The 23,960-nt window shown below is 41.0% G+C and overlaps 1 protein-coding gene across 1 annotated transcript in view; it reads right to left on the minus strand.

The window, feature by feature from the left end:
* LOC101848001 overlaps positions 1 to 23,960 on the minus strand; it is an 82,402-nt gene that overhangs the window by 27,074 nt on the left and 31,368 nt on the right. The window contains exons 2-3 of the mRNA XM_005110438.3: positions 13,764 to 13,848; positions 4,056 to 4,232 (exon numbers count right to left, since the gene is read on the minus strand). Coding sequence (XP_005110495.1) covers positions 4,056 to 4,232; positions 13,764 to 13,848 — 262 coding nt within the window. The remainder of the gene's footprint in view (positions 1 to 4,055; positions 4,233 to 13,763; positions 13,849 to 23,960) is intronic.

Below are 23,960 nucleotides of genomic sequence, written 5' to 3' on the forward strand. Positions count from 1 at the left end.
TAAATAATATATCGCGACTATCACGGCACATCACTTCACCTATACATGTTCCGGCAACTACCTATAAATAGATGGAAGTTTGACCCGTGTCAAAGGTTGGGAGGTGGCTGACGATTCGGGAGGTGGCTGCGGGTTGACGAAAGGGAAAAGCGCACTGGCGTTTGCCCTGACAGGCATGATTGGAAGCCTGCCTCTTTAATGATCGAAATAATGTCGGTGGGGTCGTAAGACGTCTACAGTTACATTTTAAGAGAGACAGAGAGAGACAGAGAGAGAGACAGAGAGAGAGAGACAGGGAGAGAAATAGAGAGAAAGACAGAGAGAGAGAGAGAGAGAGAGAGAGAGAGAGAGAGAGAGAGAGAGAGAGATTCAGACAGTATTTCACTCGGAGCATTTTATTTTTGTACTGTTACTATGATTTTCAAATGTCGGAACTTGAAGGAACATAAGGCCGGTTTCAAAGAGTTGAGAAACGCCTTTTCGTTATTCACTTTAATAATAATAATAAAAGATAGCATTTGTATAGCGCATATCCCCGCTCAGCAGCAGGCTCTATGCGCTTTACACTATATTATTACCCCAGCAGACCATAGAACACTCCGAAACATTCTCAGCTTCCCGGGAAGCATACAGTCTGACTCTTTATCAAAGCATATCCGAAGTAGATAATTCTGGTGAACAAATTTCATACTTTTCCTTCTTCCTTTCTATTTTTCACCATTTTTTATAATTGTTTTACGGCGCTCGCAGCCGCACAAGTTCATATGGGCACGCAGGACACTTTTTCAGTTTGATAGGAATTACATGTAATTTTGAATCTTGCCCTCGTAGTGGCCGAAGCCTGCTCTTATCGAATTTAGGAGCACCAGTGGATCTTTAACGCACGCACGGGACCTCCGAGATTTTTTCTTCCTTATCCAAGAAGGCTAGGGGTTCGATTTTACCTACCCTGAGATCAGTGGTGTAGCTGAAAGACAGCTGTAAGGAGGAGCCAAGCAGAAGCAGTAGAAAGGCAGCAGAAAGTCAGGAGTCCAGATGAGGAGGCAAAGGGATAGTGTGGGGGACAGTGCAGAAAATGGAGACGAAAGCAGACGACAGAACATGATCAGAGAGCAGGAAAGGAGAACATCTTTATGAGAGAAGAATATTTTACGTCGCTATCAGGTTTCAAACCCAGGACCTATAGAATGACAGTCAATCACCTTACCTCTAGACTACCAGAACCCGAAATTGCTTTTCCTTCTGGCAAAAGCTGATGAAATGTTGGAACCACTTGGTTACATCTCTAGACTTATTCTCGAGACAACTCCTTCAGGAACAAAGGCCCAATGTTGTCAAGAAACTGGTCCTCAAGCTGATGGATGAGGTAATGGGGTCCAGTAAATCTGACACTATTAGTTTGTAACATCCCTGACTATGAAAGAGGCATGTTATCAAAGAGTGTCGTTAAGCTGAAAACTACACCACGGATACGGAACCTTTAGGCGACTGTAGGAAATCTGCAAAGGAAAGGCGTGCAGAGCTGGAGTGTCAGCAGTGAACAGAAAACACCAAAAGAAAATGGCATTGCACTTGGGCTCAAAGGGTAAAGTTGGACTCTACCCTGGCTGTTTTGAGGTGTACAACTCAACAGCTGACTCAACCGATGCTTGGGTATATTGAGATGTTCACAAAGCTGCTCGCAACAGCACAATTTTCACTCGTTCGGTTGAATTTTCTGAAACTTTTATTTGAATTACATGTACGTATATTTATCACGGATCTCGCCTGTCTAAATAGGTGTTAAAATCATTGAAGAAATACCATTGAACTATTAATGTATGTATCGGGGTGTAACATTTGTTTCGAAAAAGGTTCCTTTTTTCAGCGTCATACCCTATTTTGTACTGTTGACAACTTTTGTTAAAGAAAGTGAATATGGACCTGTCTGTGTTGACAGAGATTTGAACTTTGCTTTGACACCAAATACAAACGTCTCTGATTTAAAACAATGGAGATTCATTTCTTTCAAAACTCCCCCAAATCACGCGTTTCCAGGGAAAAGAGCACATAAAATATTGGCGTTCTTAGGGAATGCGCACCGTGAAATCTGCACGATGCGAAAAGTATATCATTAATTTGTTTAAGAACTTCTTCTTCCAAGTTCGTGTTGGATTCTGCCTCTCAGACCCCCTGGAACAGGAGGAAGGTGTTCCCTAGGGAAGCATCCTTTCTCCTCTTCTGTTTGAAAAAAAAAAATTCTGTCGTCTAGACCCCCCAAAGTAGCATAGACAGGTCGTTAAACGTTGACGATTTCCTGCGGTTTTAAAAATCCTCTAATAGGATCTATGGAAAGGAAGCAGCAAACGCAGCTGCACAAACGTGAAAAGTGGGAAAACGAAAACGGTTTCAAGTCATTCCTGTCAAAGATGGATGCAGTACACTTCTGCCGATCAGGATGACGTGTGCTGCAACCGGCTCTGACACTATACAGGGAAAGAATTCCCGTCCAAGACCAGGCTCTTTTTCTCGGAATATTTTTCAAGAAACTCACATTCATCCCACGTATAAAAGACCTTCGTGTGAAGTGCCTGAAAGCAATAAACGCTTAGATTTTTTTGATCGCAACTGCAGTGGGGCGGAGACTCAAAACACCTTCTCCCCATATACTGTTCCCTTGTCCGATCCAGGCTTGGCTACAGCTGTCAAATCTATGGATCGTCAAAACCCCACGTCCTGAGAATGCTACACCCGGTACAAAACAAAGGACTCCGCGAGACTAGCCATGGGGCTTTCCGCACCTCTCCGATGGAGAGCCTCCAGGCCGAGGCAAACATACCATCACTGACACTCAGACGCACTATCACTACAGTACGCAATTAAACAGAACTCAACAACAGAGAACCCAGCTCAAGATTGCATATTTGGAACACACCTAGACACAATAAATAAATTCAAAAACAACGAAAAACTCATCAAACCTTTCGACCCCAGAGTCTCCGAGGACCTAAAAAAAATGTACACTTTTCCAAACAAGATATCGGGCAATGTTTCCCCCCGACCTTCCTCTGTGGCACTCACTAGGGCGAAAATACACTTACAACTAACCACACACAACAAAGCAAGCACAAACACCTTAACATTTTCAAAGCAACATACAAAACACTAAATACAAAATACCCCAGTGCAGAGCTTATCTTCACATATATGGCTTTAAATCAAACTCAGCTGAGGGTGCCACCGCCCTGTCCTCTAACAATACACACCAGAAGAGACTCCACCACAGACCTTCCATTTTTCTCTGCAGTGGCCACCGCCGTTGACATGGCGTTGGAATCCGAAGAAAATTCCCCTAACACATCTTTCCTTGTTCTGTCTGACTCTCTGTCGTGCACAACCTCACTCACAAATCACACAATCATACATCTAAAAATAGGTTGCAACAATAAATACACGCTTTGACTGAAACCGAAAAAATGTATCGAGTCCACATGTTTACATGGCCATATGGGCATCCGAATAAACACGCAGGTCGAGCTCATGGCAAAAGAATCCTTGTCCCTTCTATTGGGATGAACGAGGAACACTAAACCACAGACTGACTTTAAAAACCCCCCACAAAACCCCCCCACTAAACCTCCAGTCTGTGGGAGACACATCGGAGTAAACAAGTCAACAACAGACTCTTCAACATCATGCCCAAACTGGGTCCACGAAAGCCTTTGGGCCTCCGCAGATGAGATGAAGTCGTCTTTACTCGATTGCGTATCGGACACACCTTCCTGACACAAAAATACCTCCTGCACAGAGATGAGAAATCGTACTGCGTCAGATGCAACACAAATTTCACCATTAAACACATCTTAACACACAAACACACACACACACACACACACACACACACACACACACACACACACACACACACACACACACACACACACACACTCAGACAGAGAGAGAGAAAAAAAAGAGAGAGAGAGACAGAGAGAGAGAGAGAGAGAGAGAGAGAGAGAGAGAGAGAGAGAGAGAGAGAGAGAGAGAGAGAGAGAGAGAGAGAGAGAGAGAGCGCTCACCATCCTGTTCCAGCGTTTCTATCATACAACGGTCCCATTCCGGGTTGGTGGCCTGACAGTCTTTGATGTAGGTGTCTGTGATACCCTTGGAGTCGTTGACAAAGCCCCAGTAGTCTGTGACACAGCTGTCGTCCTCGATCGTGGTCGCGCACTGGAAACACTTCAGGCTGCTACTGCCTGCAGATTTAAAATGAGGTGAGTGAAAGTCGGCAAGGAAATGAATAGCTTATTCGTGGTGTGATGTTATGACGAGAAGTCGACGATTAGACTATAATAAGTAAATTGATAGCCATGTTTTGAAATTGAAGTGCCACAGCATCAGACTATGGATTGTGTACTATCAGGTGCATGTATGACCATACTAATATAACTAATGATACAATCACATTAATAATAAATTCCAGTTCATTTAATCCCTTGGAAAATTTGTTTAACAAAGCCGTACTTAAATACTCAAATACATCAATACACCAGTTAAAACATAAATCTCTCTCTACCTCCCTCTCTCTCTCTCTCTCTCTCTCTCTCTCTCTCTCTCCCTTCCTCTCTCTCTTATGTATGTCATAAACTTTACTTTAATTTCACTTTGTCATCATCTGTTGCCGTTAGGCGTCGAGGGGAGTTGCCGCTTTCTATGGTAGGCCAGCTCCGCAGCTCTTTCACTTGTGATATTATGTTTTCTCAGGGTTTCCTTGGCACCATCGATCCACCTTTTTGCGTGTCCTTCCTCTTCCTTTATAGCTTGGTGTTGTAGGCTCTCGGGCTGGCTGGCCAGGTGACATACATAATAGGTGGCCAAACCATTTTATTCTCTGTCTTTCTATGTAATTCAAGCAGGACTCAGTGCCGACAGCCGCTCTCACTTTTTCATTTCTCTGCATGTCTCGTCTTGTGATGTTAAGGGTTTTGCTGAGACATAATTTCGTTTCGCATGCAGTGATTTTGCTTTCACGGGTTTCACTTAATGTCCAGGTCTGGCACCGGTAGCATGATGTTGGTATGAATATTGAGGTGAAAAGCTGTCTCTTTGTGTCCATTGAGATGTTTGGATGAGATAGGAGGGTTGCGAGCTGGTAGGTGACAGCGCTGGCTTTTTTGAGTTCGCATCTCTATTTCTCTGTCTTTGGACCTGTTTTCAGAAAAAAGTGCTGCCAAGATATTGAAAATCCACCACGTGTTTTAGTTGTTTACTATTGACATGTTCAGGGTACTACAGTTTCGGCTCACTTTCCTAACTTCTGTTTTTGGTGTGCTTATTTTCATGTTAACTTTCTCGAAGCTGTTGTTCAGTTCAGTTTGGAGGCTTTGTTGGTTTAGATGGATAAGACATTGGTCGTCTGCGAATGGAAGTTCTTGGTGTGCGTCTTACGTTATTGTGTCCATATATATTATAAACAAGAGGGGAGATAGAACTCATCCCTGTCGTACCCGAAATTTTACATGACACAAGTCTGTATTGCCTTCCTTCGTTCTTACTGAGCTTTTGCTGTTGGTATATAGAGCTCTGACATTATTTAAGATTTGTCCTCTGACGCCATACGTTTCGAGTGTCTTCCTGAGTTTTGCATGGCTTACTCTGTCAAAAGCCTTCTCCTGGTCTATAAAGACGATGTTGGATTATTTGTTGTGTTCGATTGTTTTCTCGCATATCTGTTTTTATGCCAATATTGCATCCATCCTTTCCGAATCCAAACTGAGCTTTGGTCAGATTTCTCTCTGCAATAGGTTTTATCGCGGTTCTAATATCATTGCGTAGTATTTCTGTGCGTGGATTAACAAAGAGATGCCTCTCTATGCTGTGCAGTCGCGTTTGTTGCCTTTTGTTTTCCATAATGGGGCCACTATGGCTTTATGCCAGTCTTCTGGGCATTTCCTTTGTTCTCAGGCTCTATTGAAAATTCGCTTCAGCCACAGTACACCAGTGATTTCACAAGATCTTATAGCTTCCATTGTGATGTCAACTGCTCCTGAGCTTTGTTCTTGGGGCTGGTTTTGAGTGCCTTTTCGATTTCACTGAGAAGTATGGGTCGTTCTGTTCGCTCTCCATATGGTGGTTGGAACTCTTCTTGCTGTCTGTGGCAAGCGTCTGGATGAGTAGTTCTTGGATGTAATTTTCCCATTTTTTCTTAATAGCATGCTTGCTGAGACTGGCATTGCCCTCTTTATCGTTTATAATGCATGTTGGGTTGTATGGGTCTTTCCTTACCCACATGCTGTTTATACTTTTATAAAACTCTCTCAGGTTTTCCTTGCAGGTTTTGGTCAGTTTCGCACTACGACAGTTTGTCCCGGGACAGACCCGTCTGGAATTTGAAACCTTTGACTTAGAGTGTAATGTACCGCACCTATTACGACTGGACATTCTCGTCGATTTGAGTCCGGAGCAGTTGTGAATTACTACAAAATCGGAGGGACAGGACTATCTCAGTCCCGGGCATATTGTCTGTGTTAATACATTTAGAGAAAAATAGCCGCCTACCGTATTAGGACTAAACTGTTCCAGACTTGGTGGCGGCTGCTGTCAGGATCGCGGGCTTGTGCTTTGTAGCGTATAATCATTTAAAAATTTGCGTCGCGCAGGATAAAACTTAGGGGGCGCCACATTTTAAAAATAATTATTGCATCTCAAAACTGATTTCATATTCGGAATCAACGTCTCAAAATAAGCAAAATGGCTCGCGAGGCACCTCATTTGAAGCGTTACTTTGCACATTCTAGCAAATTTTTAAAATTTGTAAATTGATCGTCACTGGTGAAGTTGTGTGTCAAGGTCATCGGGTGAAACACACACGCACACACACACACACACACACACACACACGCACACACACACGCACTCACACACAAACACTCACACAAATATATATGTTAACTTCGTAATCGGGTATTAAAGTGCGTTCCCTACGTGATGTTTGCTTTTTTTGGGTCGCTGATCACGAAAATCTTATTATTTTTTTTATTTGAACAATATTTAGGAATTTTTTAAATTGAATTTTTAATCCCACCGTGGGCAACAACCAAAAAGCGGTGTTATGCGCTGGATCAGTCCTGTCCTAGTGCGGTATCTGTTTTGAGGCGCAAAAAATCGACAGTGGGACAGGACAATCCTGTCCGAGACAAGAATGTCGCAGTGTGGTACTAGCCTTATCTGTCAGCTTGCTGTAGTTGCCTCTCTTCTTTATGTCTGGCAAGCCCTTGATTGCTATTTTCTTACTTTCCATGAAATTCACTATTTATTCTGGTCCGTTGTCTCCAAGTCCGCTGATATTCCATGTGCCTATTTTAATCGTTGTTCTAGCTCGCTGTCCGTTTACTTTTCCTGATCTTTTTCCGTTTGAATCAGTCCGTGTGTTCTCTTTTGTTTGTCTAGTAGCATGATTTGTCCGGTTTCACCAGAGCCCCTTTAGGCTAATACTGCACTACGACAGTTTATCCTGGGACAGACTCGTCTGGATTTTGAAACAATTAGAGTGTAATGTACCGCACCTATTACGACAGTACATTCTTGTCGATTTGCGTCCCGAGTAGCTGTGAGTTGCTACAAAAAACTATCCCAATCCCGGGGTAATATCGTCTGTGATTATAGAGAAATATATCCGCCTACTGCATTAGGACAAAACTCTCCCAGAGTTGGTGGCGCCTGATGTCAAGATCGTGGGGCTTGCGCGTTGTGACGTAGAGTCACTTCAAAATTTGCAGCCTCGCAGGATTAAACTTTGGGTACAAAATTTTAAAAATAATTATCATATCTCAAAATCGATTTCATATTCGGAATCAGCGTCTCAAAATAAGCAACATGGCTCGCGGAGAACCTGATTTGATGCGATACTATGCAAATTTTAGTAAATTATTTTAAAAAAAAATTTGTATCGTGAATGGCGAAGTTGTGTATCAATGTCACCCCGTGAGACACACACACACACACACACACACACACACACACACACACACACACACACAGACATACACACGTACACACACACACACTCACACACATACAAATAAATAATTGAACTTCGTAATTGGGAATTAAATTGCGTTCCCCGCGTGATTTTTACTAATTTTGGGTCGCTGATATCGTAAATCTTATTATTTTTATATTTGGACAGTGTTTAGGAATTTTTTAGAAGGCGTTTTTAACCTCGCCGCGGGCAAGAACTAAAAAGCTGCCCTATGGGCCGGATCAGTCCTGTCCTAGTGCGGTATCTGTTTTGACATGCAAAAAGTCAACGAGGGGACAGGACAGTCCTGTCCGAGACAAGAATGTCGTAGTGCGGTGGCTAGTACCGCACTACAACAGTTTGTCCAGGGACAGAACCGTTTGGATTTTGAAACATTTGAATTAAAGTGTAATGTACCGCACCTACAAGGACAGGACGTTCTTGTCAATTTGAGTCCCAAGCAGGTGTGAGGACTATCCCAGTCCCGGGGTAATATCATCTGTGATTATAGAGAAATATAGCCGCCTTCCGCTTTAGGGTAAAACTGTCCCAAACTTGGCGGCCGCCTGTTGTCAAGATCGTGGGGATTGCGCGTTGTGACGTATAATCAATTAAAAATTTACCACCGTGCAGGATTAAACTTTAGGCAAATTTAAAAAAAATTATTATGGCATCTCAAAACCGATTTCATATTCGGAATCAGCGTCTCAAAATAAGCAAATTGGCTCACGGGAAACCTTAGAAAAGCAGTAAACAAGACCAGTTGAGACAAAATTAGAAACCCTGTAATCCGAGAAATAGCGGGCACAAATGATATCATGCATCACATCCAACACCAAAAAATCAAATGGTTCAGACATCTCTTACGATTACCGACACACCATCCAGCACAACGTGCCTGCATCCCAAAATTCGATGGCAACAAGGCTAGAGGGCGACCGAAAAAGACCTGGATAGATGGAGTCAGGGAAACACTAACCATCCACGGCATCCCCCTGAACCAAGCTCTCCGGCTGTCGACAGAGAGACGTCTCTTTCTTCCCGGGACACCCAAAAGGGTATAAGTAGGCGGCGGATAAAAGTAAAGTAAAGTAAGTAATTCTTTGCTCTAATGTCTTGTTCGTGGTCCATGTTTGGCATTGATAAGTGAGTGTTGGGATGAATATGGTGTTGATCATTTTGAGTTTTGTTGTCATGGGGATGTTAGAATGTTTCAGTTTTGGAGTAAGCTGGTAACTATATTATTGGCCTTTTGTACTCGTGTTTCAATTTCTCTGTTCAGTCGCCCATCCTCTGTGAATATACAGTCTGAGACTGTTGTTGTTGATGTGTATCCTGAATGGTTCTGGCTTTCTGCTTACTTTCATTGTCTCTGTTTTGTAGATGTTGATCTTCATGTCGTAGTTGTTACATTTTTCGTTTAATCTGGTGGTGAGGTGTTGGAGACTTCGTTCATCTTTGTGTGACAGGCCCTGGTGATCAGCGAAGAGTAATTCATTTAGGGCATCTGGTTCTGTGTTGGCCTCTTTTGTAATTCTATTCATATATATGATAAATAGTACTGGTGGTATGACACAACCTTGTCTTACTCCGGATGTTATCTCGAACCATTCTGTGAGTCCCTCTTTCGTTCTTGCTGAACTTGTTCTGTTTCTGTAAGTGGCACGAATGTTATCTAGTAGTTGGCCTCTTACAGTGTAGTTTTCAAGTTCTTTCCACGGCTTGTTTCTGTTCACTCTGTCGAACGCTTTCTCCTGGTCGATAAATACTATATTTAGTTCCCTGTTGAGTTCTATTACCCTTTTGCACATTTGTCGTAGGGCAAATATTGCGTCGGTGCATCCTCTTCCCTTTCTAAATCCTATTTGGGCCTCTCTCAGAAATGGTTCAACTGCCCCGACACCTGAAGACAGAGGAAGTCAATCCACACACAACTGCTGGTCGCCACTTTGCCCTGTTTTTCGCTAGGGTTATCGAATCTTGCTTAAGTGTAAATCCATCTAAACGCGTGTAACCAATACAATCTTGGCATTATTGCAAGCATGAGCCACTGTTTGTTTAAAATCGAACATAACCATACAAATGAGCACCACCCCCCCCCCAGAAAAGGCAAGGCAAAGACAATAAGCGCAGATTTTACAAAGTGGCTCGTTTTTTCATCTTTGATAGGGTCTATCACACCTCATTTGGAAAATAATAAATAGCATTTGAATAGCACAGGCTACCGCTTAACATCACACTTTACGCTTTACAAGCTACATTATTACCACAGCAGACCTGAAAACATTCTGAAACAGTGCAAACTTCCTGGGAGGCATGCAGTGAAGCTGCCCTTTTAAAGACGATAATAATACACCAACATACGGACAAAATCTTTCTCTTTTTATGTCCGGGTACCTATTTACACTTGTGTGAAGTGAAGAAAATTCGTGTAAAATGCCAACAATACGAAGAAAAGTCTCCGCCACCTTCAGAATGAAATCAAGGTGTGGTTAAAGTGCGGTCTATAATATTTAGACTGGACAGTAGTAACACTTCTAATCTAATATACGTTTGTTGGCACAGGGCTCCAGAATACAATATTAGGGTAAAGATATTGACCTCCAGGGTGGGCTAAACAATATTTTATTCAAGTATGGGCAGAGTGCATAAGAGTGACCCCTGACTATCGGGAATTGCGGTCCTTCTGCGAGTCTTATGTCTAATAAGTATAGTGTCATATTGAGTGCATATCACGTCAAAATAAAGTACGGTCGAACTTGCCCAAGACGACTACCCATTTTTAGGGAGAAAAGTGATCACCTTAGAGAGGTGATTTTCTTGGACAGTATCACTAGAATTGAGAAAAAAATTAATCGCCAAGATGTTGGGGGGTAGGGGTGGGGTCGGGGTGGGCTACGGAAGGAAGTCGTTTGTACTGGTGATTGTGTAGAACGGGTCGTCTTTAGAAAAGGTTAGACTCTATTCTTTAAGGCTAACTGGGCGTTGTTGATGTAAAACATAGTTCTTGTCTTTGAGTACGTTGGTCTAAAGTTATTACTTCAGAAATAATGGAGTTACGTATGTGTAAAAAATACAGTCTTGTGTAGGGTCATGATACCCCTTGGCATACCCATGTTCTTCGAACACGGGGTTAGGGTGCATTATCGCGTTATTTACACTACTGCAGCAAACTGAAAACAAGGAAAGTGGAATCTATTCAATGTACATTTTGTTTTTGTACTTTCACGACTCTCATTCTTAGGTAGTAATACTTTAAAGAGTGAGGTTTTTTAAACATCTTATTTTTTGCATTCTTTAGACATTCTTGACATCGTAAAAACGAGAAAATCAAAATGCTTCTGCTATTGAGTTTCAACTTTTCACAAGTTTGTAGGTTGTTTGCTTTGACTGTCAACCCTACCCCCTCCCCAAAAAACACCAACAATACAAAATAACAGCAGCAACAACAACAATAACAACAAGAACAAACAAACCCCCCCCTTCAACCAACCCCCTCAAAACAACATCAACAACAAAAACAACAACAACAACAACAACATCAACAACAACAAAAAACAACAACAAACAAACACCAAAGACAATAGTTGAGGTTGAAGGGGCACAAGTCAGGGTAGTTCGATGACCCTTCATCTGTAAGCTTTTGGCCCAAATTATCTTTCTTGTAACCATGCAACGGCCACTCGCTATGTGTGGGGTGTTACCCCAGCCTGCCGTAACCAGGCCTCCTCAACAGCATATTTTTTTATAAGCCATTCTCCTTCCCAAACTTCTCCCAAACTTTCTCACTATGGCGAGGTATCCATCTGATATGACGGGCTTGGTTTTACCGTTCTCGCACTGAAACCAGCCTGTGGTGCAAACAAAGAGGTTATAGATAGAAATAGAGGTCTTAGCTGAGAGACGTCTCAGGAGTCAAACTTGAAGGGCGCGCCGCCATTCCGGAGAGGAATAAAAGGCACACCAACACTTTTAAATCATGGATTAACAATCCTCTGCGAAGTCTTTTGATGTTGATTTCTCCTTCATGTGATTTGCCAATCGCTAAAATGTATTCATAGGGATTTTTGTGATTGTTTATATTTAAATGAGCCAGATAATCTAAACAATAGTGCAAATAGGGCCTTTAACATGTGAGACCAAATGGGTGAGTAAATTCAGAAAAAAAATGAGTGAGATGGACTTGACGATCACTTGTTAAAACAAAAAAACATAATTCTATTGAAATCTTTTGCTGCACGTCGCTCAAACAGTGTGTCTAGATTTAGCACCGCTGACCACACCAAGGCGCTCATATCGGCCTTCTTGAATCAGGACTGAGAAGCTGCTAGAGCCTTCAATAGCAACCCTAGCACGCCTTCAAGGCTGGCTGAACGAAAAAACCCGTTGTTGCTGAGAAGAGAGAATATGAAGTAGCAAACCAGGCATAACTACCCACCAATACGATTGGCGTAATATTCTGCCTCATATGAGAAACCGATGCCAAACAGCAAGTGCAACAGCAGCAGCAGGGGTTCATGGAAGATGGGGTGTTGTGTTGCCAAACGCCATTGCCAATCAACCCTAATTTTAGAAAATGTAGAGAACGTTTAAGATAACTTACTTGCTTACTACCCATTATGCCATCTGACGTTTAGGGTAGCAACAAAGGATCTCCAGCTCTGTCTGTTTTGGGCCATCTTGTTCTGCGTTCCCCACTAACGATTCCAGGACTTCATTTCAGACTCTACTGTGCGTCTCCAGGTCACTTTGGGTCTGCCCCTTTTGCGACGTCCTTCGGGTGTCCAGTGGAGGGCAGTCTTCATAATAGAGTCTGGTTCTCTTCTCAGAACATGTCCCATCCATCTCCATCTTCTCCTTTTTATTATGGTGGTCATGTCCTCTTGTCTACATTTGCGTAACAGATCTTCGTTGGAAATCTTGTCGGGGCAGAAGATTCTGAGGATTTGGCGTAAGCTGGTTTTATGGAAGATAGCTTGGCACGGTTAGGATCAGTCATCCTTCAGCATTCAGCTCCATATAGGAGTGTGGATAGTACACAGATGTTATACAGCTTTAACTTGGATTGTATACTAAACTGTCCTGACTTCCAGATGTTGATCATGCTTCTGTGTACCGATCTTGCCTTGCCGAGTCTGTTCATGATGTATTCCTTTGTGCCGCCGTCAGTTTTGATTATGCTGCCTAGGTAGGTAAATGTATCTGTTATACGGAGGTCTGTGTTGTTCACCCTAATTTAAGATAAATCGGCTATTTATCTAAGTGTTGTATTTTAAAATGTTGTCAGTATTTGCGCCTGATATTAAAATAAAACTGAACTAAGCTTCAAACTCTATGAAGACCCAGGTAATGTGAGAGACGCGCAGTATGACAGCGCTAATTCTAATCTAAAAATGCCGACAAAGCCAGCTGACTGGGCCCGAACAGCCATACTAAGTTTACGTGGGTGACGTCACAGCTTCGACCTCTAGTACTATTATAACCTCTTTGGGTGCAAAGACGGCCTAGTTATTACCCTTAAAATGGCTCTCATTTTTTTTTATAGATTCCCTGTATTATTTTTTTGACACTCGAGACGAAAAATCGCGTTCTGTATGGGAAAACAAAAATATACGTACCATCGATGAGCCAGGAGCAAAACATGGTTGATTGAAAATCGTCGACTACTTATGCTGGATGATGATGGTGATGATGATGAGGATGATGATAAGGATGATGATAAGGATGATGTACTATTCTTTTCTACCGAGTCCATCCCCATGCTTACCCTTTAAAGACAGCAGCACAAGGAACACTGTTATTGTCACCAGTGTCGATGTAGACATCCGGCTCTGTTTCTGCCTCATTTCCATCTGCATTAAAAAAAAACGTAATATTATAATGAGTATATTGTGTGTGTATAGGAGTCAATTCATTCGTTCCCCCCTCCCACACTCCTCCCTCGGTCACACACACACACACACACACACACACACACATTCTCTCTCTCTCTCTCTCTCTCTCTCTCTCTCTCTCTCTCTCTCTCTCTCTCTCCCTCAATCTTTCTTGCTCTCCATCGGTGAGAGTGAGTGCGTGAAAGTACGCATGAGTTTGTTTGTGTGTGTGCGCGCGTGTGGGTGATTCTTTCTTGCTCTCCTCTGTCAGAGTGGCTGTGTATATAGTGTGTCACGAATATACTGTGAGAGGTGGACGAGCACGAAACATATATAGATATATATATATAAATATATATATATATATATATATATATAATCTATTTGTGGTGGCCGAATTTTGCTATTCAAAAGGCTTTTTAATGGCTTCATCAATCGACGTGCGGTTTTCGCCAAAACATTCTTTAAAATATTCTCCAGATCATGGCGCCCTTCGTTTTTTCAGTTTTGAGACAGTTTTGCAGCAAAAAGCTAAATTTCTTTATTTCGCCGATCGCTTTTGTAAGCCAACGCTTTCTGTCTTTGTAATTTTAGAAAATCCGCCACGTTTGTTTATTTCAAGTCGTACTTCCGGTCGATACTATCGCACATTGTTGTGCAATACTGAGGACTATTTTAAGTGTGCTACACGTATAGATCTAGCCTCGTGGTTTCTTTTTTTACTTGGTGCTAAATTCGACTGTGATCCTTTCGTTTGATGCCCATCATCGCTTTTTCTGGACTTCTTTGTCAAATTCTTTTTCTTTCTACTGGGAACAATCGAAACGCTTCTGTCTCAATCCGTTCATCGAATGGGGGCCCAGCTAGTCTATTTGTGGTGGCCGAATTTTGCTATTCAAAAGGCTTTTTAATGGCTTCATAGACCGATATGCGGTTTTCGCCAAAAAATCCTATAAAATATCGTCGGTCGCCTGATAAAACCGTGAATTCCACAAATTTTCGAAAATCGTTTTTTGCATATTTTGATAGTGCTCGGTGAGATACATGTCCCTGTAAAACAATTTTTCCATTATCTCAACTCAAACGTGTTATCCGACGTAATAAGAAAATCGTGAATAAACACCGTGCCCCAAAAGTCGCCTGATGAAACCGTGAATCCCACACCTGTGTGGAATTCACGATCTCATCAGTCGGTTTATGACTCGCGGGGCTGACCGTTGGCGCCGTGAACGCCTCTTTAGACCATTGAAATATGGGCGACTGCGTTGAGCAAACATAATGGTCAGTCAGTATTCACGGTTTCCAGGCCAAAGATTATAATTTATGATGTCGACTGCATGCGTTTTGCGAGAAAACCTCTCTGTCACATAATTAAACTGTGTATTTCCTAGATGCAGGGCTGGTATTGTTTCACTACGACTGTCAAATTCGAATGTGTAATGTGTGTGCCCTTCTAATAGTGGTTATACAATTTTGATCTTGCTCGTTTGCCTCCGAAAAAATTTAAAAATTGACGTAGTCAAGTATAAATTACAAGTATATTTCCGTGTTGTATCACAACCCAAACTTGTTTGACATTGAAAGCTCCTTAATCTGACATCAGAGTTCCCTAACGAGAAAAGGAATTTTGAGAAGCCGAGCAATGTGAACCATTTTGGGCACCAAAGAAAGCTACAGAAAATACAGCACGGAAATAGTAGAAGAACTAGACTTCAACGAAGAAAAAGTATCATTCAAAGTACACGATGCGTTGGAACAGATCAATGGTGCTTTTTTAACCTCAGAGAGAGTAAGAGAGGAAGAGAGAGAGAGAGAGAAAAAAAGACAGAGAAAGAGAGAGAGAGAGAGAGAGAGAGAGAGAGAGAGAGAGAGAGAGAGAGAGAGAGAGAGAGAGAGAGAGAGAGGTCAGCAATAAGCAATACAAATCAAGAGATAGGACGATTTAAAAAAACAACTAATGTACTGAAACCCAGATGTGATTGCTCAACAAAATCAATGGACTACTCACTATTAAAAGACAACACTATCTGAACAACTATCTTTTTCTTTGTTTTGACTTTGACATGGGGAGACAGAAAGTCCTATGTAAACGGTACTCTCAATACAAAAAGTACAATTTAAGCAAAGGCGATACACCACTCAGAAAGATGCACACTTGGGTTTATTATCTGAAACAGAATGATCAGAAGATCAAAGTTTGCAGGATGTTGATATCTATGACCGGGCTCACCCATTGTAAATTGCTCTAGAGGAGCCCATGCCAGTTTCATCATCGCCTGGATCACCCCGAACGGACAAACACTTTCCACTATTCCCTACCCTGGGCTAACTTCTTCAGATTTTTCAAATGTCTTTCCACTTTTCTGTTCATCATTCTCTTCGACTTTTCTACAGGTTCCACATGGTCTTCCTTTGATCGTTTAAGGTGTTGACTCCAAATTAAAACTTTTTTGTTAAGTAGCTGCCTGATTTCCAACTGGTATGCTCAGTCCAATCCACTGCTTTCTTCTGTCTGAAAATGTTGTGGTCATTACTTTCTCATTGGTGACTCTCTGTGACTTGGTCTGTCCATCTGATCCTGAGGAACTTCCTCAGACACTTGTTGATGACAACCTGGATCCTCCAGAACTTTGTAAAGCGTGCTTTAGAAGAGCGCAGCCCAGCTGCACCACCAAACAATCCACAAGGGGCGTGCAAGCCAAGGAGTTTCTGTTCACATCTTGGACATGCTTCTGAAAGTTCCCACTCACTATTGCCAGCAAAGCTCTTGAAAATTGTATCGTGATCCCTGATTCTGTAATCTGTTGGAGCTTGAAACCGCCTGCACTGGTCAAGGACAATCTGCCTTGTATGTCAGGCTACTCAAATATGTGCTAGATGAAAAGAACATGTTGATCTATGAGTCAAAAAAGATCAATGTGAATTGTGCGTGAGTTTTGAGTCTTGACAGCGTCAGCCAGACTAAGTGGGAATCTCACATGTTAGAAAAGAACAGGACAACGAAAGGGCACGCAATGGATAAAACCTTTTGCTCTTAGGCAGGAAGACCTTGTGATGATTTGCCTGAATTTTCAGGGTGTACTTTTGACATTGCCTATTAATTCATCCAGCTCTTGTTACAGGAACATGCACATAATCTTCAATGCGACCTCGTATGGTGCCATCTATTACTTATGACAAAAGGCACAAGGTGGTTTGATTGCAAATGAATTCACAAGTTGTTTGATGGACTTTTTTTAAACGTGCACAAATGCGTAGAGGGTTATAACAATATACTATTATACATCTACGGGTTTGTGCGTGTGTGTGTGTGTGGGGGGGTGTTTGTGTGTGTGTGTGTGTGTGTGTGCGTGTGTGTGTATCAGCACAAAATTGCATCTATTTCTAATGCCGTAGGTGCCCTCTCCACTAAAGCAAACACCGAAATTAAATACAAAATCTTATTAGAGGCCACACTCATATGCAAGTAGAAAGTATGCACGGCGTCATTGAGCGGCGGCTTAAAAAAAAAAGACATTTTCAAAACTGCAATTTTCATAAATATATCAACGAAGAGTGAAATTTGTGGACCACATTTTCCTCCATGATTTTGCCAAAATTGCAGTTCACATAACTGTCAGGTCGGGTAGACAAAAAGAAGACCAAACTGTTAATGCAGTATGAAGTCTCTGATTTACATAAGGAGAAATTCTTGGCAGACTGAACCCTAACGAAGAGACAAGAAAAACTTAACAAACAGTTCCGCACCATTGTATCGTTCTACTTATAAACGGCAAAAAGTAATGTTCAGGATTAAGATAATGAAAGATGATCATTCAGTCATTCGGGGAGTATAGAATTTTGACTTAAATCAAGTTCTCAACCCATCCACCACCCCCTCCCCAAAGGAAATACACTTACATACAATTGGAGAAAGAAGGAGAGAAAGAGAGAAAGCACGCAAAAGAAGGAGTTTGATTTCATAAATTACATACAATATTTCATTCATGTAAGAGTGAGAGATGTTTATAGTGGTAAAATAATGAATAGCTTTCTGTCTCACTCAGTCTGTAATTTCATTCTCAGTATTAAATTGGTCCTTTAAAATCTTTTTTAAAAAACAGTATTTCGTGCTTTCAAACATTTATTAACACACCAGGACCTCTAATAAGAGAAAACACACTGCCTAATAACCGTGAATACAACACCGCGTTCCCAAAAGCCTACTGATGAAATCGTGAATTCCACACCTGTGTGGAATTCACGACGCATCAGGCGAGATTCGAATATGAAAATCGTGAATCCCACATTTTTTCAAAAAAATGACTATCTACGGTAAAAAATGTACAACAGTATTATTTCTAAATGGTTATTGATTAGATGTATCCATTTAGTGTAAATCTTGGACGCCAAATGACGGAGAAAATCAGTTTTTCCCCTCTCCTATAAAATTTGCTTCGTGTGGAATTCACGATTTCATCAGGCGACCGACGATATTTTCCAGATCATGACGCCCTTGGTTTTTTCAGTTTTGAGACAGTTTTGCTGCAAAAAGCTACATTTCTTTATTTCGTCGATCGCTTTTGTAAGGCCGACGCTAATGTCTCTGTAATTTTAGAAAATCCGGAAGTGATACTTCGCGAGGCGCATTTTGTTTTGAAAGTATAGATCTAGACGTTCTAATTGTTTGCATCTCTCAAGATGTATTGCCCCATTCCAGTAGAATATAAATATAGTAGGCCAACGACTTTTAGTTGATATTAAAGCACCGATCATTCCTTTCATCGAAAGGGGGCCCATCTAGTTTTATATATATATATATATATATATATATATATATATATATATATATATATGTGTGTGTGTGTGTGTGTGTGTGTGTGTGTGTGTGTGTGTGTGTGTGTATGTGTGTGTGTTTGTGTGTTTGTGTGTGTGTGCACGTATAAATGATTGCAAAGATGGTGTAACAGAACCGACGAAAGGAACATGTAGCAAAGAATTATGCTACAGTGTCAGTTTCAGTCTCACTTTTAAGAACCTGGGCATTTCAACTAATGTCACCCAATTTGCTCCTGCTTTTTCCCCGCGAGATCATTGGAACTCCTTCCTATATTATACGCACGACAAAACGGACCTATCCAACCGATAGGACCAAACTGACCGCGAAATTGAAAATAAAAAGATAAAATCCGGATGACTATGATGAATCCGTACGCCCAAAATATATCAGAGGCTGATTTTTTTCACGATGAAAGCACGGCAGAGCTTGGGTGTTTCCCCGCTATTCTTATTGGGTTTTTTTCTTCTCATGGTAGTGTAAAGCCAGTGGAGAATGGAGAAAGTCAACAGTCGTTCATAGAAGCAACCAGCTCGCTACAGTTCTTATTCAGGCTACATGATCAATTGATAGGTACTTAGGTAGGTAGATAGGTAGGTAGGTAGGTAGGTAGGGATATGGGTATGTCTGTCTGTCTGTCTGTCTGTCTGTCTGTCTGTAAGTAGGTGAGCAGGCAGGCAGACTGGCAGACAGACAGGCAGGCATGCAGGCAGGCAGGCAGGCAGGCAGGCAGGCAGGCAGGTAGGTTGGTAGGTAGGTAGGTAGGTAGGTAGGTAGGTAGGTAGCTAGGTAGGTAGCTAGGTAGGTATGGATGGATGGAAGGATTGATGGATAAATGAATGAAAGTATGTATGTATGTATGTATGTATGTATGTATGTATGTATGTATGTATGTATGTATGTATGTATGCATGTATGTATGTATGTACGTTTGTATGTATGTATGTATCGCGCTGATATGACCTTAATATTATGCAGTTGTGAGCGCCGTAAAACCCCATACTAAACTGTATGTATATATGTATGTATGTATGTATGTATGTATGTATGTATGTATGTATGTATGTATGTATGTATGTATGTATGTATGTATGTATGTATGTATGTATGTATGTATGTTTGTATGTATGTGTATATGTATGTTTGTGTGTATGTCTGATTGTTTGTGTGTGCGTATGCGTGTGCGTAGGTGTGTGCGTGCATGTGCGCGCACGTGTGTGTGTGTGTGTGTGTGTGTGTGTGTGTGTGTGTGTGTGTGTGTGTGTGCGTGCGTTTTTGTGTGTATGCATCTTTGTTTTCTTTCTCGCAATAGTATTATCCTCAATTTATATAGATTATTGACGTGCTGCACCAAATTATGTATCTCCCGAATGTTATAAGGGGCGGGTGAACGGGCCAAAGGCCTTTTAAATCAATACAATTTAAATCTTGTAAGCTCTAAAAATCTCTATTTTTTCTCTCTCCCTCTCTCTCCCCCTCTCTCTCTCTCTCTCTTTCTCTCTCTCTTCATCTTGTTCCTTTTTGCTCCTGTTCTTTTTCTTCTTCCCCCTCCCCCTTCTCCTCCTCCTCCTCCTCCTCCTCTTCTTCTTCTTCTTCTTCTTCTTCTTCTTCTTCTTCTTCTTCTTCTTCTTCTTTCCCAGTTCAAGCATTTTGAAGTTTCTGTTAAATAGATGAGAACTTTCCAAACACGCAAGTTTACATTCAAGACATAACATGACAAAGACTCTTAAGTACTCTTGAGTACAGAGAGCTCTGCACACTGTCTAACGTTATGTTAATTCTAACATGCCTACACTTAACTTTAATATATTCAATTACATTTCCAAAGGGTGTGTGAGTGATTGGAGGAAAGCACTGGTACATGTATGCCCTACGTCTTTACTTTCCTTTGCACATTTTCCCTGCCTTGCTTTTTTCTACCAATAAAAGATTTAAATTTTAACATTGTGTTTACCTTTACTCAAATTCAAACTCAAGTTTGAGGAATTGTCAGACTGCAGTGTCGTTTGACTCAGATCGAATCCCAACGGGACGTATTTGACTGTTGTTTTTTTTGGAGCTTTTTAAGAAATAAAATAAGCTAAGTTGGAAGTAGGTGGAGCATTAGGATTAGGAAGAGGGAAAAGAGAGAGAGAGAGAGAGAAAGAAAGAGAGAGAGAGAGAGAGAGAGAGAGAGAGAGAGAGAGAGAGAGAGAGAGAGAGAAATGAAATAAAAACGATTAAATTATTATTATTATTATTATTATTATTAATATTATTATCATCATCATTATTATTAATATTATTATTATTGTTATTATTATAATAATGATAATAATAATAATAATAATAATAATAATAATATAATAATAATAATAATAATAATAATAATAATTATTATTATTTTTATTTTTATTTTTATAACGACTACTATCATCATCATCATCATAAGTATAATGATCATTATTGGTATGATGATGATGATGATGTTTAGGAAGAGGATTCTGATGATAATGCTGCTGTTGCTGCTGCTTATGTTTCTTCTTCTTCTTCTTCTTCTTCTCCTCCCCCTCCTCTTCCTCCTCCTCCTCTTCCTATTCCTCCTCCTCCTCCTCCTCCTCCTCTTCTTCTTCTTCTTCTTCTTCTTCTTCTTCGTCTTCTTCCTCTTCTTCTTTTTCTTCTTCTTCTTCTTCTTCTTCTTCTTCTTCTTCTTCTTCTTCTTCTTCTTCTTCTTCTTCTTCTTCTTCTTCTTCTTCTTCTTCTTCTTCTTCTTCTTCTTCTTCTTCTAGTATAATAGTAATAACAGTGACGATGATAGTGACAATATTAATGATAGTAGTATAACTCGTCCCACATAAACACATTATCGTTTTTTATGAATTATTTTTGATTCAATTTACCTTGAGCATTGAGATTCAAAATATACGACAATCCTGATTGGTCTTTTTGAGCAATATATTTTTCAACGTTACAGGTTGATGTGAATTGACACTTTTCCGGTCAGGTAGCTTTTTCTGAGTGCCCATCTGAGGTTGACAATAAACATTATTTAAAGTGTAGTTCCGGAACTATTACATTATTATTTATATTTTGGTTTATTTGGTTCAAACCAAAGAGGTTATACATAGAACTGGAGGTCTCAACTGTGAGGTCGTGAGTGTCACACTTGAGGGGCGCCTCGCCATTCTGGAGAGGAATAAAATGCCAGTCGGTGCACAGCAACACTTTTCAATCATGGATTAATGATACTCTGCGAAGATTTTGATTTTGATTTCTATTTCATGTGATTTGGCTATCGCTGAAATGTACTCATGTGGATTTTTGTGATTGTTTATCTTTAAATGAGCCAGATAATCTCCAAATAATGCAAATAGGGCCTTTACACAGTAAGTAAATTGAGAAAAATGAATGAGATGGATTTGATGATCACTTGTTAAAACAAAAAAACAACACTATTTTATTAAAATCTTTTGCTGTGCGTCGCTCAAACAGTATGTATAGATTTAGCACCGCTGACTACACCAAGGCGCTTGTATCGGCCCTCTGGAATTAGGAACATCACTAAGAAGCTGCTAGAAGCTACAGCTGCAACTCTGGCACACCTTCAAGGCTGGCTGAACGGAAAAGAACAACTGTCGATGTTGTTAAGATGAGAGAATATAAAGTAGCCAACCAGGCATCGGTAAGGTCGTGGGTTCGAATCCCGTCAAGGAATTTTCCTCACTTCACCCAGGTGGGAAGGGGTACCGGGCGAAAGCGAAAGATCTTGTCAGTTTGTTAGTGTTTGAGCGCTTAATCAGCTGCTTGCACTGTATGCTTCCCGGGAAGCTGAGAATGTTTCGGAGTGTTCTATGGTCTGCTGGGGTAATAATATAGTGTAAAGCGCATAGAGCCTGCTGTTGAGCTGGGATATGCGCTATACAAGTGAGATTTATTATTATTATTACCCACCTATAAGACCGGCGTAATATTCTGTCTCATTTGCGGAACCGATGCCAAACAGCATGTGCAACAGCAGCAGCAGGGGTTCACGGAGGATGGGGTGTTGTGTAGTTAAACACCATTGCCAATCAACGCCAATTTTAGAAAATATTATGAACGTTTAAGATAAATCAGCATTTTGAAATATTGTCAGTATATCTTTATTTGTGCTCGATATTAAACAACACTAATTGGGTGTGCGCACAGGTTCCATACAATAAGTGATTTACAGTATTCCAGCCTACAATTAATTGCTCAATTTGAGACAATAACGAAAGAATATATTAAATCATTAACCCAGTCTTAACCCCATTCATACTCAATGAAGACCTAGGCTTTGCATTAGTGGAAGGAGAGTGTAGACAACACAACTTAAAAGCAATCCATTTTGTAAGTATAAAATCGTCCTTTTTCTTAACACACGCAACTACTCACGTTGTCTCCCTCCGCCCTTTCCCCACCCCTCCCGGGAAAAAAAAACAATACTTCATATTATATGTCTCTGTTCATTTGTGTTTAAGTGCATTGATGTTTCCTACAATCGATCGGCAGGTGCTGTATTATGTATTCGCGTACGTTATATGATTAAACAACAACAGCAAACAAAAAGAAAACTTTTAATAAAACTGAACTGAGCTTCAAACTCTATGAAGACCCAGGCAATCAAAAATGGCGACAAAGCCAGCTGAGTGGGTCCGCACAGCCCTAGTGAGTTTATGTGGTGACGTTACAGTTGCGACCTGTAGTACACGGTCGTTAAAATTTTTTTACCTCCAAGTTAATAATTTCTTTATTACTGATGCCACATACAACATTATACACCAAATGAAAGCTTGGGATGTCTGCTACATGACAGTACCTTTACTTTTCAACATAGTCGCCTTCTTTGTCGATGCAGATCCGCCAACGTCGAATAAGTTGTTGTATGCCGTCGGCGAAAAATTCATGTGGTTTTCCTCTGAACCAGCGAAATTCATCCTCATCTGCCTGACGTTTTCCTTTGAGGTACTCCTTCAACTTAGGAAAGAGATAAAAGTCAGATGGAGCAAGGCCTAGACATTATGATGGGTGAGGCAAGGTCTCTTGAAATCAGAGACGTTTCATGGCATCTTGAGTTTGTCGACTCGTGTGTGGACGGGCGTTGTCGTAGTGCAAAATTCCATATTTTCCGGGCCGAACTCGTGATCGCCGTGCTCTAAGTTTTCTCAGGGTCTCAATATATCGTTCAGAGTTGATAGCGGAACCCTGTTCCAAGAATTCCGTATGAATCAGACCATCGCAGTCCCAAAACAATGTCATAAGCACTTTCTTTGCA

This window comes from Aplysia californica, unplaced genomic scaffold (genome assembly GCF_000002075.1).
Source record: "Aplysia californica isolate F4 #8 unplaced genomic scaffold, AplCal3.0 scaffold00890, whole genome shotgun sequence".
NCBI lineage: Eukaryota > Metazoa > Mollusca > Gastropoda > Aplysiida > Aplysiidae > Aplysia > Aplysia californica.